The sequence below is a fragment of the Gigantopelta aegis genome, unplaced genomic scaffold, assembly GCF_016097555.1.
Source record: "Gigantopelta aegis isolate Gae_Host unplaced genomic scaffold, Gae_host_genome ctg2354_pilon_pilon, whole genome shotgun sequence".
NCBI classification, from domain to species: Eukaryota; Metazoa; Mollusca; class Gastropoda; order Neomphalida; family Peltospiridae; genus Gigantopelta; species Gigantopelta aegis.
The window spans coordinates 96,721-115,667 of record NW_024532905.1 but is presented as its reverse complement, the minus strand read 5'-3'; the positions used below and the strand labels follow the sequence as shown (position 1 = coordinate 115,667).

The following is an 18,947-nucleotide window of genomic DNA, read 5'->3' as shown; positions in this document are numbered from 1 at the left end:
TGGATTGTTTTTTGTTAAAATAATGGATTTACATAATTATTTCTGTATCAATTGAATTTTGTTTCAAACATTTCAATTTAAACATTATTATATTAAAACACTGTTCAAAAACAAAGACCAATTTTCATATAAGTCAATAAAATACATATAATACACATCAGAAAAAAATTCAAGTACAGTACAAGAAGTCATTCCATTATTTTATTATTTCTTCAGGTTACGTCGGAGAATTTTGCCTGATGCTGACTTTGGAACAGCATCTATGAACTCTACTCCACCCACCAACCATTTATGCTCAGCAACCCTCTCTTTGACATAGCTTATAATGTCCTCCTCAGTCAGAGAGGAGTCATCTCGTACCACAAATGCCTTGGAGCTTCTCCTTGTCTTTCCCATCAGGAATGCCAATCACAGCAGCATCAATTATTTTAGGATGATGTTGTAGTAAAGCTTCTAGCTCAGCAGGTGCCACCTGTAAAACCTTCACCTTGATGAGTTCCTTTAGTCGATCAGTGATATAAAAATAACCTTCATCATCAAAGTAGCCTATGTCTCCAGTATGAAACCACCCATCATCTGTAATAGATTCCTTTGTAGCAGTAGGATGATTAAGGTAGCCTAACATTATATTGGGACCAGCCATCATTATTTCACCTTCCACATTTGGACCAACTGTTTCTTTAGTCGCAACATCTATTATTTTGACTTTTTGATTGCATATTGGTGGTCCATAGAACTAGACTTTGTCATACCCAAACTAAAAGGCTTAGTATGTGACACAGGCTAGTCTCTGTCAATCCATACCCTGTCTTATTACATCTATGCCAGTTCGTGCTTTTAGCCTGTTCAAGAAGGTCACCACCTAAGGGGGCAGCCCCACTAATCACACCTTTGAGGCTAGAAAGATCATAGCTATCAATCAAAGGATGCTTGGCTAAAAACAAAACTAGAGGAGGAACTAAATTAGCCTTTGATATCTTGTTCTTTTGTATTGCAGATAGAAAGGTATCAGGCTCAAATTTTAGGCAGTATAATATCTTTAGCTCCAGCACTTAATCCATATAATAAGATCACTATCATGCCATAGATATGAAAAAAGGGTAACAATCCTAAGACAGAATCATTGCTATCTACTCGCATGAGCTCAGATGATCAATTTGACATAGATTAGCTACTAAATTGTAATGACTTAACATGACACCTTTAGGCAACCCAGTTGTACCACTAGAGTACGGAAGGACAGCTATGTCATTCTTACTATCAACTTTCGCCTCCTCAAAATAAAGAACCGGAATCTTTACGAAGAGAACTAAAAGAAATAATAATTCTGTTTTTTGTTGCTCGCTGTTGTCAATGTACAATTATTTTCTCAACCGATACTACTTCTTTTATAGCTTCAAGAACTATGGGAAGTAATGCTGGAATAGTCACTACAAATTTACTATTTGAATTCTTGATCTGATAGTTAAATTCATTAGATGTATAGGTGGGGTTACATGTACTGACAATACCTCCAGCAGCCAGAGTGGCTAAGAAGACAGTACATACTCAATACAATTAGGAGCACATACAGTCACAACATCTCCCTTTCCTAGCCCCATACGACGAAGACCTGACGACACAAGATGTGTTTCTTCCTTTAATTGAATAAAACTGATCTCTTGGGTACTTATAGCATCCACTAGTGCATTTGATTACCCAGCTTGTCAAATTGACGTAATACATAGCTGTAGAGGTTGGTGTCTGGAATTGGAACATCAGGAAATGGAGAGTACACTATATTGTTATTTTATCAATGACACCATTTAAACGATATGGTTAGAATAAAGTCTTTTGTGAACTTCTACCAAGACCGGATTTATTCCTAAGTACAGTACGACTTAAATTAGTGAGGTGTCTGATTAAGTACAACATCTTGAGCTCAGTCTTGTAGCTGGGAAAATGAAATAAAAGACAGAAATTAAGTGCTATTATATCACTTTTTAGTTATTAAAATTACACCCATAATATTCACAGTATTATTGTCTCTAACTCTACTTCCATGATAAAACACAATTACCATAAATATCGAGTCATTGCTAACAACTTAGCTCACATGTGACTAGACACATGTGAGACTATAACTATAAATATATATAATGAGACTCCATAATAGTAGAGTATTAACACACAACCAACTTAAAAGAGAACTTTCACATTATAGTACATCTCTACTTATAACCTAGTAGTCTTACCAACCCAAATACCAGTTAAAAACATCTACCTACTAATCTGTTTTACTTCAAATCATAGGAGTACATAAGAGTTGTGTCCAGTTATTTAAATTCAGAAAAGGTCACTTACTCTTCACGTAAGATGGCTTCAGCAATGAGGGAAAAACACAACGCCCACCACAGATCAACTATACTAAAAGGTGTGGCTCATATTGCTCACTCAAGTACTATTGGTACAGTACGTTTGCATACATGTAGACTGTAGAGTCTATAGTTCAATCTCTAACTGAAAATTAATCGACAAATTTAAGGGACTTATGGAACAGATAATTTAAGACATTTTTAACGTGCAAAGTAGCAGTTTCAGTTTTATAATTACTTTGAAATCATATTACTGTAGACTATGAAACTGTTATCGCAATGTAAACTGGTAAAGATAATAATGAAGTATATTAAAGTTCATAGCAGTCACATAACAAGGAATCTCTAACTTGGTAGTCTAAATCACATTCCACCATCTTTAAGGGAGTGGCATCTTGTGAAAAAGTGGGAAGTCATAATATGATTTTGATGCTGTATTTCTTCGTTTTTTATGTGTACAGTCTCTTACTCCATTCCACAGAGTCATTTGAATGTGAGTATAATATAATCTGCATATATACATATTGTAGCACTCTGACAAGTGATGAGACAAGCACATACTGTGAACAAAGCTATAGATGTCATTGACAATATTCAACTAAGTTGTGTATGACCTTATTTACTAAAGTCATATGTATACTGAATGAAACACAGGAAAAATGCGAATTAATTTCAACTGCATGAATGAAATTATCCAATTCATAAAGTAAAGAGCATCATAATAATACAACAGTAGATACTATACTGGCGATGAGAGTAAGTGTCAGGGGCCATTATTTTTGATGTAATAGTGAATTAGTGATTACCTGATTATATTAATATAAATGATCTAGTATATACATGGGATGGGGAAAGTTTGAGTGCATTATATAGGGGGGAAGGTCCATTTTGGAAGAATCATTAAAAAAGAATGGCAAGTTGGATATGATTTAGTATTTAATTGCTTTGAGAAGTGATGATGGGGAGAAGCACTAAAATGAATTCAAATCTGGAATACAATTTGGAATAAATAAGATATTGTAGATAAATATGTGGAAAAAATGAGTTTAGAATTCTTTCTGTTTGAAAACCTCCTGAGAAGTGGGAAAGTATATCTAAAGAGATTGATAATTGAGGTCCATTGCTTTGACCATATTTCAAGTGTGAAAGTAAACTTCTTTGAGTTGTTGAGTTAATGATGATCCCAGATAGATAAGCAGCAAGGATTGTGAAAAAAAAATCAAAACAGATAATCATTAGCAAAAGAAAATAGAGATAAATGAATAAAATGGTAATAGACTATGTACCTAATCATATGGTTGGTGGATCAGGACAACTCAAAATTCTGGTTACACTTAAGCATTTAAAATGAGTAAATCCTTTCTAATGATGATCTATTAAGATATTGATAGCGTAGGAAATTTGATCTGTTAGAGGAGACATTTCTAGATATATCCATCTATTTAATCTTCTTTAAGTATTTGGAATATAGCCAGGAACATAGAAGATAGATATAGGGTTGAGTTTACAATCAGATAAGATTTACAAATGGTTATCATTGATGAAAAAAGGACTCACTACATAGAATATAAATTATTATAGTTCAGACACAAAGAATGTTCAATTTTAAAGGCAAATTGTAAGGATTAATTTTAGCATTTTATTTCAATGCAAAGGGACAGCATTCTTAGTGATAGTATATTTGGATTACCTTGTTAAAATAGTTTACTTAGATACTGTATTATATAACATTAACTGTATAGGATGGTTGTAATGCTCTCATTCATGTAATGTTTGTTGAAGAATTCTATTCTGATGTCTAGCTGCTAGCATTGTCCCTTTCTCAGAGATTGGACAATTGGGGACAAAGCCAGTCATTTCTTAGACTTAAAGACTTACTATAAATATGATATCTTTATAGTTCAAACCACACTACCAACTCTATTACCAGTTGGTAATTTGATTAGTACATGTGGGTTATATTTGTAATAACAGTAATTATTAATAGCATTATGAGGTTAAAGCTACAGATCACTATTGTAAAGTTTAATAGTTAATATTTTATATGTTAATGTGTCATTAATGTTATTACGAATGTTATTTTATTATAGTTACTCCAACAATACGTCTTGTTACTAGTAGTTCATATATTGGAGCTCAATATGGTTGTCGTCTTGAATATTTCATGATGGTCAGTGGGGTACAGTTTGTAATAAGTCCTGGACATTTCAAGACTCTCTTGTTTGTTTGTAAAGAATTAGGATATGCTTTCAATTGAACAGTTTTTACAGCAGCGGAGACTTACTAATCCAGGAACTGGTAAAATATAATATATCACTATATCTATATTTAGTTGGTTTGTTTGTCCACACAATATATAATGTATAATTATATATACACACTGTATACTTTAGTAAAAGCATTTTTGTCATTTATATTCATTCTAATAATAATAATGTATATGTTAATATTGTTCTGTTATAGGACCAATATGGTTGAGTAATGTTAATTGTACTGGTTAGAAGTCTCTCTTAGTTCTTGTAAAAATAATGGATATGGTTATAGTCACTGGTTGTAGTCATATTAATGATGTGGGTGTGGTCTGTTCTGATAGTAAGTACATGTATTAATTGTTATATTATATAATGTATTGTAATTATAGATTTTGCTATACGTCTTGTCATGATAGTAGTTATGATAGTGAGGGTCGTGTTGAGGTATATCATAGTGACCAATGGGGTACTATATGTGATGATGACTGGAGTCCTAACTGATGCTATTGTTGTCTGTAAACAATTAGGATATCCCAGAGTACTGGACTACTACAAGTAAGTGCTGGAACTTGGCTATGAAATATAATTTCTTTAATTATTTGTTGTAATAATGTAGTTAGATAAGGTAAATACAGAGGAAATAAGACACTTCCTTGAGAACACTCCATATAATAATTATATAAGCACATTTTTCTTTACCATTATACACCTCTATATTATATAAGATCCCCAAGTATTGTTTAGAAAAACAAATTTACTCAATTAAACATTTGATCATCACAGTACATATACTAATCACAATTTGTCCATAAATCTTAGTTCAATACAAATGCGTCGTTGGCGCGGAAAGCGTTTGAACGTTAATAAAATCAGTTTCTTTGAATTAATCAATATTTAATGTTAATTTCTTGTAGGTTTGCCCATTTTAGTAATGGTACTGTCTCATATGGATTGATAATGTCCAATGTGTTGGTAATGAATCCAGTATAGGACAATGTCAATTAGAGGATGGGTTATTCATAATTGTAGTCATCAGGAAGAGTTTGGAGTGAGATGTGCACCTGGTAAGTCACACGTATCCATAACTCATATATACATGTATATGTTTATTTATTACCTTAATATTATTAGCAATGATGTTGTACTCTAGATGAGTACATTAATCTCCTCTCTCTCTCTCTCTCATCTCTCTCTCTCTCTCTCTTCTCTCTCTCCCTCTCTTTCTCTCTTCTCTCTCTCTCTCTCTATTCATCTATCTATCTATCTCTTTCTCCCCTCTAGCTATCTCTCTCTATCTCTCTCTCTCTCTATTAACTATTCTATACCAGTTTATCCAGTTCGTCTTGTTTACTGATACTGATACCTCCACTCACAACTCATCTCTCTATTATGGACAAGTACAGATCAGAAATGGAATTATTAATACTACATGGGTTACTGTTTGTAATGATGGATGGGGGAATTGAAGATGCTAATATTGTATGCAGACAACTAGGTTTGTGGTTACTTGTAACTAATCAAATTGTGTTCATTTAAATTATTAGTCTATTTTGTGATGTAACCACTTATCACAAATATTATATCTATCTTCTATTTAGGTTTCAAGGAGCAGTTCTTGCATTATCTCATAGTCCATTCATTACTAGTTTCTAGTGCTCTTCCTATACTTTTAGATGAGGTCATGTGTCTTGGTATGAGGAAGGTCTCTCACAATGTCATTATCGTAACTGGGGACTAAATGACTGCTCTCATTATCAAGATGTTATTGTTATATGTCAGGTATTATTACTGTGTGATATATGTAACTATTTCATGAGTCACATCTCTTCTTCTTTTCTTAGTTCCTGGTATTATTAACATTTGACACAGTTACTAATGTCCGTCTTATAATGCCTGTAATTTTACCTAACACTAGTAATGATAATACTACAGCTCAAGGAAGAATAGAAATAGAATTTATGGGAATATGGGGAACTATATGTGATAATATGTGGATATTAATGATGCTAATATAATATGTAGTAAGAACATACTATACAATAATACTAATAATTATATAATATTTTAATAACTTTTTAGTTTATATACATGTATAATTTTATCTTCTATTTAGAATGTTAGTTATGCTAATGCTATTGATATTTTGACACACTCAATATATGGAGTAGGACAGGGACCAATATGGATGGATAATGTACAATGTATTGGTAATGAGATTACTATTGAACAGTGTACATTCCCCTCCAGGATGGGGAATAATAATTTGACATAATAAAGATGTAGGTTTTTGTATGTATAGGTAAGACAATGTAACAATTTATTAATGACCATATTAATTGTACATATATTTAATATGTTATGTTAAATTGTAAAATAAGCAATTATTTATATGTACATTATTTTTATATTATATTTATTTCTACTAACAATCAAGTAATTATTTTTTAACCTCCTTTTAGCCACTCAACAAGGTGATCCAGTACGATTAATAGGTGGTACATCATCATCAATGGAAGGACATGTTAGAGATATTACATAATGGAGAATGGGGAACTGTCTGTGATAATCACTGGACTAATGATGATGCTACTGTTGTTTGTGAACACTTAGGATTTAAAGGATCACAAGGTATTGCTATTCAAGGAGGACAATTTAGTTCAGTATGTTTATTAACATAAGTCTATACTATTACAAACTACTAACTCACTACATAAAATATTGTACAGTACATACACATGTATATAATTACAAAACAATACTCTATATTACATTTTTTCTGTATAATATTAATTTTAGTATTATTATATGTACAGGTTCAAGTGATATGAATAATATGGATGGATGATGTTAACTGTACTGGATATGAACATTACCTCTCTGACTGTCCATTTTATTGGATGGTCACATCATAATTGCTCACATAATAATGATGCTGGTGTAAAATCAAGGTACTACCGACCATTGCATAATAACACTCTGTTAATGTTTATACATATTTAGGGAGATGCATACCAGTATCCTGTACGTCTTTTCTAATAATGGTAGAGTGTCTGATGATGAGGTACTGTAGAGGTCTTTATATCATCAACAAATACTTGGGGTCTCATCTGTGATTATCTTGTGGGATCTTCATGATGCTAATGTTTGTATGTAGAATGTTAGATATGTTGGTAATAATCATTCTCTGTCTCTCTGTCTCTGTCTCTGTCTCTCTGTCTTTCACTCTCTGTCTCTGTCTCTGTCTCTCTTCTCTCTGTCTGTTTCTCCTCTCTGTCTCTCTGTCTCTCTCTGTCTCTCTCTGTATCTGTCTCTCTTTCTGTCTCTGTCTCTCTCTGTCTGTCTCTCTCTCTCTCTCTTCTCTGGTCCTGTCTCTCTGTCTGTCTCTCTCTCTCTGTCTCTCTCCTCTCTCTCTCTCTGTCTCTTCTCCCTCTGTCTGTCTCTGTCTCTTCTCTCTCCCTCTCTGTCCCTCTCTGACTCTCTGTCTCTCCCCCTCACTGTCTCTCTCTCTTTCTCTCTCTTTCTCTCTCTCTCTTTCTCCCTCTCTCTCTCAGATATACATATATTATATAACTATGTTCATTGATATTATCTTTTAGGTGCTGCTAATGCTACTCTTGGATCTTATTATGGAACAGGAACATTGTCATTTGTAGCAAACTATATATCTTGTCAAGGTTTTGAATCTCAACTATCAGATTGTCCAGGTTTTATTCACATATCAACATATGCTCAGACTTGTTTCCTCTACAAATGCTGCTGGTGTAAAAATGTTTATGTAAGTACATACTGGATTATATAATATGTATCAATTAATAGATTTATATCTTACTTAATATATTAAAAATCATTGAATGCTATAACAAAATTATCAAAAAAATATTTCTACATTGTATGTAAAACATACCCAGGTGTTTGTAAGATTGTTATGAACAACAAACTAATATACAATTGTGTTTGTTTATATATCATTATATTATACTGATGTATCTGATTATTATAAGCAAGAAATGAAATATAACTCAAGAGAACTAACTGCTAACACACATGTCATTTATCCAATTAAATCTAATTATTATGGCCACTAGTGCAATGTGTTTGGACATGACTAATTGAAAACTTTTTTAGTTATAGCATAACTTGAACTCTCTGTTTTTTTTCATATTAGAAAATACTCACCACACACAGAAATGCCAATAACACAAATTAACATTTTTACAATCATTCTTCTTAAACTAAATGTATGTATATGATTGTTTCAGTTTTTCTAATTTCTATCACAATATTTATTTTATTATATACAATAAATATGTACTTAGTGAAAACAGATGAGCTTTATTTATTTTTGTCTAAAACAATAAAATAAAATTTTGATGTTTTTGTATTATTTACTCTGACCACTATTCTACTAATTAACACATATATTTTTTCATACAGCACTTCGACTAGTCAATGGTTCTAATCAATTTGAAGGTACTGTTCAAGTATTTCATAATGGTAACGTGGTACTTAGTATGTGGTAATAACTGGGATATATTGGATGCTAGTGTAGTCTGTCATCAACTAGGTTATGTTGATGCTATAGCTGCTACAAGATATTCTCATTTTGGAATTAGTTTCAGGTATTATTATATGTTGAATATCTATATGTATCTATGATACTTGTATATATAATGACATATCTTTCATGAATATTGTACTTCACTGTTTAATATGTATATATTATATTATTACTAAACAATACTATATTGACAGGACCAATTTGGTTGAATGTTGTGGAATGTGTTGGTAATGAATCAACTTTGTTTGATTGTCCTAATGGTAGAGTAGTCATGATTGTATACACAGTAATAATGCTGGAGTCATTTGTACTAGTAAGTAATGTCATTATAACAATATAATGTGTGAACATCTTAATTCTCTCAGATCAACATGACCATTTTGCTGATATTAGACTTCGTCTTGTTAATGGAACTGTTCCTATGAAAGGTCTGTTGAGATATTTTATAACAATACTTGGGGCACTATTTGTGATACTTACTGGAGTACAAATGATGCTAAAGTTGTTTGTAGACAACTAGGATATGATCCAAGTCAAGGAGTTAAGCTTATACCGGCACTTTTTTTGGTTTAGGAACTGGTAAAGTCATCAGCATTTATGTCATGTAATTGTTATAGTCTGTGTATGTGTGTCAGTGTGTGGTCTTTGCTCTATGTATTTCTACTATTCTAGTCTACTGTCTATTACAAGTTTGATCTTTCTTTTTCATATTTAGGACCTGTCTATCTTGATAAGGTTAGGTGTATTGGCAATGAAGAAAGTATTACTGAGTGTAACTTTGTTGGGTTTGGTCATCTACACATTAATTGTTTACACACACAAGATGCTGGTGTACAATGTCATGGTACTAATAGTAAGTTTAATATATTTCTTTAAATTGTTTAGTCTACAATTTTAACACTTTTATTTTATCAAAAAGTTCTTTAAAATAGTGTGGAAACTCTCCAATTCATTTTTACAGTTGTCAGGAAATTTGACATGTTTGTTTATATAGAATCTTTTAAAATTTGTCTGTTTATGCAGTACTCTCCAGTATTATGTCCCTCTCATAATTCATTATCAAGTGTGCAGATCATAGTTTTAGTGTTGTAATATCATTGATATTTGATAGGATATGTACTAAATGGAGTAGACAATAAATATTACATGTTAAATAAATGATTCCTAAAATAATGAATTATTATAACTTGTGAAATAGGCAAGTGGAGTCTACAACGTAATACATTTGTAGACTTATTGTAGATAAAATATAATATTAATAGGAAATAAAATATTTTTCAGATTAAAATGTGAAGCATTATTTTTATTTTCTAGTTACATGTCCTCATCTACCTCCTGTTCCTCACTTAATCATTAACTTTACTCCACAATCTAATAACACTGATAACATCTCATTTGGTACATTGTAAGATTTCAATGTGAACCTGATATTACTTAAGTGGACATGAAATAAGTAGATGTACTAATAATGGTAAGTGGATCATGAGTATTGTATTATATAATATTTCTAATTAGGTAAATGGAGTCATTTAGAACCATCATGTCTTCCTTATAATTCTTCTTCTTTTCCTTCCTTATCCAAGTATGTCCTTAGCTCATTCTCACTTTATCCTTCCACATCTGAATTTGTTTCTAGCTCATTCATTGGTCTTCCTTCTTCATCTGAGTTTGTCCTAAGCTCATTCTCACTTTATCCTTCCTCATCTGAGTTTGTTTCTAGTTCATTCATTGGTCTTCCTTCTTCATCTGAGTTTGTCCTAAGCTCATTCTCACTTTATCCTTCCTCATCTGAGTTTGTTTCTCTAGCTCATTCATTGGTCTTTCCTTCTCATCTGAGTTTGTCCTAAAGCTCATTTTCACTTTATCCTTCCTCTTCTGATTTGTTTCTAGCTCATTCACTTCTCTTCATCTCATCTTCTCAGTTTCCTAAGCTCCATCTCACACCTCACATCTATTTTCTAGCTCATTTCTTGGTCTTCCTTCTTCCTCTTCATCTGAGTTTGTCCTAAGCTTCTTCTCACTTTATCCTTCCTCATCTGAGTTTGTTTCTAGTTCATTCATTGGTCTTCCTTCCTCATCTGAGTTTGTCCTAAGCTCTCACTTTCTCACTTTTGTTCTAGTTCTTCCTCATCATCTGAGTTTGTTTCACTTTAGCTATCTGAGTTTGTTTCTAGCTCATTGGTCTTCCTTCTTCATCTGAGTTTGTCCTAAGCTCATTTTCACTTTATCCTTCCTCTTCTGAGTTTGTTTCTAGCTCATTCATTTCTTCATTGGTCCTTCCATTTTCACTCATCTGAATTTTTTCTAGCTCATTCATGGGTCTTCCTTCTTCATCTGAGTTTGTCCTAAGCTCATTCTCACTTTATCCTTCCTCATCTGATTTGTTTCTAGTTCCTTCTTGGTCTTCCTCTCTGAGTTTTGTCCTAAGCTCATTTTCACTTTATCCTTCCTCTTCTGAGTTTGTTTCTAGCTCATTCATTGGTCTTCCTTCCTCATCTGAGTTTGTCTAAGCTCATTCTCACTTTATCCTTCCACATCTGAGTTTGTTTCTAGCTCATTCATGGTCTTCCTTCTTCATTTGTCCTAAGCTCATTCTCATTTATCCTTCCTCATCTGAGTTTGTTTCTAGCTCATTCATTGGTCTTCCTTCTTCATCTGAGTTTGTTCTTCCTTAGCTCATTCTCACTTATCCTTCCTCATCTGAGTTTGTTTCTAGCTCATTCATTGGTCTTCCTTCTTCATCTGAGTTTGTCCTAAGCTCATTCTCACTTTATCCTTCCTCATCTGAGTTTGTTTCTATTTCATTCATTGGTCTTCCTTCCTCATCTGAGTTTGTCCTAAGCTCATTTTCACTTTATCCTTCCTCTTCTGAGTTTGTTTCTAGCTCATTCATTGGTCTTCCTTCCTCATCTGAGTTTGTCCTAAGCTCATTCTCACTTTATCCTTCCTCATCTGAATTTGTTTCTAGCTCATTCATTGGTCTTCCTTCTTCATCTGAGTTTGTCCTAAGCTCATTCTCAATTTATCCTTCCTCATCTGAGTTTGTTTCTAGCTCATTCATTGGGTCTCCTTCTTCATCTGAGTTTGTTCTTAGCTCATTCTCACTTTATCCTTCCTCATCTGAGTTTGTTTCTAGCTCATTCATTGGTCTTCTTCTCATCTGAGTTTGTCCTAAGCTCATTCTCACTTTTATTCTTCCTCATCTGAGTTTGTTTCTAGCTCATTTGTTGGTCTCCCCCTTCCTCATCTGAGTTTGTCCTTAGCTCATTCTCACTTTATCCTTCCTCACCTGAGTTTGTTTCTAGCTCATCTGTGTTTTGTCCTGAGCTCATTTTCAGCTTTTTATTTCCTCATCCGAAATTATTTCAAGCTCATTTAAAAATTTTTCTCCCTCATCTGTGTCTGTTTCTAGCCACTCATACACAGTTTTTTTTCTTTTTCATCTGATGTTTCTTCTCTATCATCTATATTTGTTACTAGTTCTCCTATACTCATATAGGCAAGTAAGAAATTGTGTAGACATAAGATACATGGATCCATATCTAGATCAATATCTGTATTAATGTGCACAGTTTGGTTCATAAAGATATTTTAACTGTACTATTTTATTTGCTCATTTAAAGGAACATTTCACTTGAAGTGTAGTTACTATTGGAGGTGTCTTAGAGCAGTAATATTACTATTACTGGTAATTATAGGAGTAATGGCAATTATTATACTATGGCAAGTTACTAAGTACATTGTAAATCATTTCCATGTACATGTGTATTGAATAAAATATTGTATTTTATTTGCATCAGTTTTTGTTAATTATAAGGATGCTTAGCATGTGATACTGTTAGAATCTTCACAGAAGTTAACTAAAAAAAAGCTAGAACATTCATTCTGTCCTAAACAGCCTTTTTCTTAATAATTATGCAGAATGGAAGCATTTTCCCCTTCCACCACATCAAGAACAGACTTTACAAGACTAAAATATATTAATCTAAATAGGGAATAGTAAAGAAATATCATCATTTTATAAGCATATGTATAAACAATATATATATATATACTATTATATACTACATATAGAAAACGTAATAAGCGTCATCGTTCCAGAAACAAATTACATTCAAAACAATGAATACATGCAACTATTATCATTTGCTGATCATGACAATGAGGAAGATGATGAGAATTCCTCTGGAAGTGATGGTAAGTGCCATTATTAGTATCAATTACTTTATACTCTATTCAATTTAGCTGATCAACATTTACTATCTCATGAGGATGAGGAACTGATTTAGTCTGAAAAATATTATTAGACTTTTTATAACCAATTTTTTATTTTATTGTATTGTTTGCTTTCAATAAAATTAGTGTAAATGATGCAGTAATAATGATTGTGTAAGTCTTTTTGACACAAGCTGTTTAATTGTGTGTTTTAGCATTCTTCAATGTTCATCTTTAATATCTGCTTTAATTGTTTGCTACTTGGGGGAATGTGTTCTTACAAAGCTTCAAATCTCATTGATAACTAAAATTATATAACAACAGTAGAAAACTACTTTGATATATATAATACACGTTTGATATGTAGGTAGGATACATATAAGATATTAATATGTAAAATATTAGCTCTTACAAAATAATAACACTATTGTGAACATGACCCAATATTATAGTATTCATGGCTAAATCTGTCCTCAGTTAATTTACTATAATGCTGTATAGTGCATCTTTGTACACATAAGGCTTGCTTCCATCCTTCCATCATGATCACCTCATGAGTTAACTTTATGTATCATATCACATTTAGAGGAATTCTTATAATGTCTTATCCCTAGCTGCCTTACCCCTTCCCTTCAGAGTTGTAAGGAGGATTTAAAAATTTCCTTATTATTCCTTACTACTGCTTATCAGTCATAATTATTTATGACTCAATTTTGCAATGATTTAAATCACACTCTATATTAATGAATGAGATCATTTCTGATATTAATGAAATTAGATCATATTCTGATATTAATGAACTTTCACATTATAGTACATCTCTACTTATAACCTAGTAGTCTTACCAACCCAAATACCAGTTAAAAACATCTATCTACTAATCTGTTTTACTTAAAATTATAGGAGTACATAAGAATTGTGTCCATTTATTTAAATTCAGAAAATGTCACTTACTCTTCACGTAAGATGACTTCAAAAAAGAAAAATGAGGGAAAAACACGCCCACCACAGGTCAACTACTAAAGGTGTGGCTCATATTGCTCACTCAAGTACTATTGGTACAGTAACAAGGAATCTCTGACTTGGTAGTCTAGATCACATTCCACCATTTTAAAGGGAGTGCATATTGTGAAAAAGTGATGCTGTCAGGAAGTCATAATATGATTTTGATGCTGTATTTCTTCGTTTTTATGTGTACAGTCTCTTACTCCATTTCCACAGAGTCGTTTGAATGTGAGTATAATATAATCTGCATATATACATATTGTTAGCACTCTGACAAGTGATGAGACAAGCACATGCTGTGAACAAAGCTATAGATGTCACTGACAATATTCAACTAAGTTGTGTATGACCTTATTTACTAAGTCATATGTATACTGAATGAAACACAGGAAAAATGTGAAGTTAATTTCAACTGCATGAATGAAAATTATCCAATTCATAAAATAAAGAGCATCATAATAATACAACAGTAGATATTATACTGGCAATGAGAGTAAGTGTCAGGGCCATTATGTTTGATGTAATATTGAATTAGTGATTACCTGATTATATTAATATAAATGATCTAGTATATACATGGGATGGGGAAAGTTTGAGTGCATTATATAGGGGGGGGGGGGAGGTTCATTTTGAAGAATCATTAAGAAAAAATGGCAAGTTGGATATGATTTAGTATTTAATTGCTTTGAGAAGTGATGATGGGGAGAAGCACTAAAATGAATTCAAATCTGGAACACAATTTGGGAATAAATAAGATATTGTAGATAAATATGTGGAAAAAATGAGTTTAGAATTCTTTCTGTTTGAAAACCCATGAGAAGTGGAAAGTATATCTAAAGAGATTGGTAGTTGAGGTCCATTGCTTTGAGCATAGTTCAAGTGTGAAAGTAAACTTCTTTGAGTTGTTAAGTTAATGATGATCCCAAATAGATAAGCAGCAAGGATTGTGAAAAAAAAATTCAAAACAGATAAATCATTAGCAAAAGAAAGTAGAGATAAATGAATAAAATGGTAATAGACTATGTACCTAATCATAATGTTGGTGGATCAGGACAACTCAAAATTCTGGTTACACCTAAGCATTTAAATGAGTAAATCCTTTCTAATGGTGATCTATTAAGATATAGATAGTAGGAAATTTGATTGTTAGAGGAGACATTTCTAGATATATCCATCTATTTAGTCAGGAACATAGAAGATAGATATAGGATTGACTTTTACAATCAGATAAGGTTTACAAATGGTTATCATTGATGAAAAAGGGACTCACTACATAGAATATAAATTATTACAGTTCAGACACAAAAAATGTTCAATTTTAAAAGGCAAAATTGTAAGGATTAATTTTAGCATTTTATTTTAATGCAAAGGGACAGGAATTCTTAGTGATAGTATATTTGGATTACCTTGTTAAAAGTAGTTACTTAGATACTGTATTATATAAACATTACCTGTATAGGACATTGTAATGCTCTCATTCATGTAATGTTTGTTCTATTCTGATGTCTAGCTGCTAGTATTGTCCCTTTCTCAGAGATTGGACAATTGGGGACAAAGCCAGTCATTTCTAGACTTAAAGACTTACTATAAATATGATATCTTTATAGTTCAAACTGCACTACCCACTCTATTACCAGTTGGTAATTTGAATAGTACTGTGATTATATTTGTAATAACAGTAATTATTAATAGCATTATGAGGGTTAAAGCTACAGACCACTATTGTAAAATTTTAATGGTTAATATTTTATATGTTAATGTGTCATTAATGTTATTAAGAATGTTATTTTTATTATAGTTACTCTACCAATACGTCTTATTACTAGTAGTTCATCTATTGGAGCTCAATATTTTAGTCGTCTTGAAATATTTCATAATGGTCAGTGGGGTACAGTTTGTAATAAGTCCTGGACATTTCAAGAACTCTCTTGTTGTTTGTAAAGAATTAGGATATGCTTCAATTGAACAGTTTTATATACAGCAGGACTTACTAATCCAGGAACTGGTAAAATATAATATAATATATCCCTATATTTATATTTAGTTGGTTTGTAAACATAATATATAATGTATGTTTATATTTGCTTATATATACTGCGTGTTCTTTAAAAAAAACTTTGCATGTTTTTGTCAATTTATATTCATTCCAATAATAATAATGTATTTGTTAATATTGTTCTGTTATAGGACCAATATGGTTGAGTAATGTTAATTGTACTGGTTTAGAGTCTCTCTTAGTTCTTGTAAAAATAATGGATATGGTATAATCACTGGTTGTAGTCATATTAATGATGTGGGTGTGGTCTGTTCAGATCGTAAATACATGTATTAACAGTTATATTATATAATGTATTATAATTATAGATTTTGCTATACGTCTTGTCAGTGATAGTAGTTATGATATGTACACATGAATTACAATTATCACATATTACACATCAGAAAGTCACATAGTACACACTGCAATTGTCACATTGTACTGTCCTCAATAATTCTTTAAATGTCTTATCCTAAAATGTCTAAATACATAATGCCTACTGCTGGGTCATTTCCATATTGAGGCCCCTATAATTACTTTATTGTTTAGTAAATAGTACTTTGCCAACCTGTGGTTGTAATAGAAACAATGAACCAAAGGAAACAACAATTAAAGGGTAACTGAACCCCCAAATTTTTTTGTTTGCAATTTGTTTGTGATAAAGTACTATTACCTGCAAAAATTATCAAAAATTGCAAAAACGCGCTACTTCCACTCGAAATTTTGGATCAAAAGTTGCAGATTTCTAGCAATCCGCCATTTTGTCAAAAATACTTCCGTTAGTGGGCGTGGTCAATCGGTGACGTACAAGGGGGAACACGTTTATACATGTGATAAGAGTAAGAATGGGAAAAAGATGTGTAGTAGCCAACTGTATCAGTACCTACAAGGATAAAGTTAGTCTATTTACATTCCCAAGAATGCTCAACTGAGAGCAACGCGGAACAGGCAGATAAAGACCACTAGAGCTGACTGGCATTCTCCTGAGTACTCGTGTGTGTAGTAAGCACTTTACAATAGTGCAATGCACCACTGAAGACCACTGAACATTACATTTGTATTATATAATTTTTACAGATACTCAACCTAGTGACAAACTTGTATCCATAATCAAGAACAAATATTTGGTGGGCAGTATTTGTAATTCATCACACACGTATCAAACATCACAGCTTGAGGCATTCCACAGCTTAGTTTTTACAATATGCTCCAAAGCATACAGCATTTCTCTTATGAAGGATGAATTCAAGGTCATTAGAGACTACACATGCATAAATTTCAATAATCTTGTCTTAATTTTTAGGTTACAATTAGCTGCACTGCATTATAACACCAACAATGACAGAAAACAAGCCACTACTGGAAATGGGTCTCTAAAGGTTTAGCATTGCCTTCCCTAGTATAAAAAAGGAGGATACATAGTGCAAGATAAGGAAAAGAGTTGTTACAGTAAGTACATGTACATGTATAGTGGGGAAGCATAGGTGTAGGAACAGGGGGGGCAATATTGATGATATTTTTGGTATATTGTGAGATTACAGATTAGCTTTGTATAAATACAAAAATGTACATCAGATTAAGTACTTAAAATAGCAGAAGGTTTAGCAGGCATTGAAATGTTCAGAAAAAGCTGTTAAAATGTTCATATGTTTCCTCCATTATGACACACATTGTTCCTACAGTGAAAGAGAAAGCTATTTTAGAGCATAAAAGTAGATTTAAGTAATCAATAATTAATTAATCATATTTTAAAACCAACATAATTTCCTTGAGAAGGGAATTGTTCTAGTATTTTATTAACAGTTAGTATTTCCAAGCCTGCTACTACTGCTGAGTCCTGGTCATCAGATTCACTGCTGCTACTAGAGCCACTGCTACTATTTGTTACCTCTGGCTCAAACAGAAATGGCTGAGCTCCATATAATTGCTCCTCGTCACTGTCATTGTTAATGGAAGACAGAGGAGAACATGAAGGTGATGACTGCCTTAATGTTGAATGCTCTTCAATCAGACATGTTCCCCCTTGTACGTCACCGATTGACCACGCCCATTAACGGAAGTATTTTTGACAAAATGGAAATCTGATCCAAAATTTCGAGTGGAAGTAGCGCGTTTTTGCAATTTTTGATATTTTTGCAGGTAATAGTACTTCATCACAAACAAATTGCAAACAAAAAAAATTGGGGGTTCAGTTACCCTTTAAGGAAGGTCAGAGTTTTTTGTAGTATCACTATGACATTCAACTTGTAATATTATATTACCTATCATAACCACACTTACCATCAGTGGTGTGAGGACTGCTAACAAGAGATTTAATACGTATATAACATAGTGCTAGTCTTAGCAATGAATTTTGATCCATTTTATCAATGACATCTTTTGAGAATGGCAACAAACATGACAGCTCATCTATTAATGATTTAAATGTTGTTCGTCTCTTACAAGCATAATTTCGACACCGCTCTCATTTTCGTTCTAAGGATTTATTACATTCCATTTTTGCAACTCAGAGATAAATCTTGTAA

The 18,947-nt window shown here is 32.3% G+C and overlaps 1 protein-coding gene across 1 annotated transcript in view; it reads right to left on the bottom strand.

The window, feature by feature from the left end:
* Positions 1 to 204: 204 nt before the first annotated feature.
* Positions 205 to 18,947, bottom strand: part of LOC121391413 (luciferin 4-monooxygenase-like) — a 62,009-nt gene continuing 43,266 nt past the window's right edge. The window contains 2 exon segments of the mRNA XM_041523056.1: positions 205 to 379; positions 381 to 678. Coding sequence (XP_041378990.1) covers positions 205 to 379; positions 381 to 678 — 473 coding nt within the window.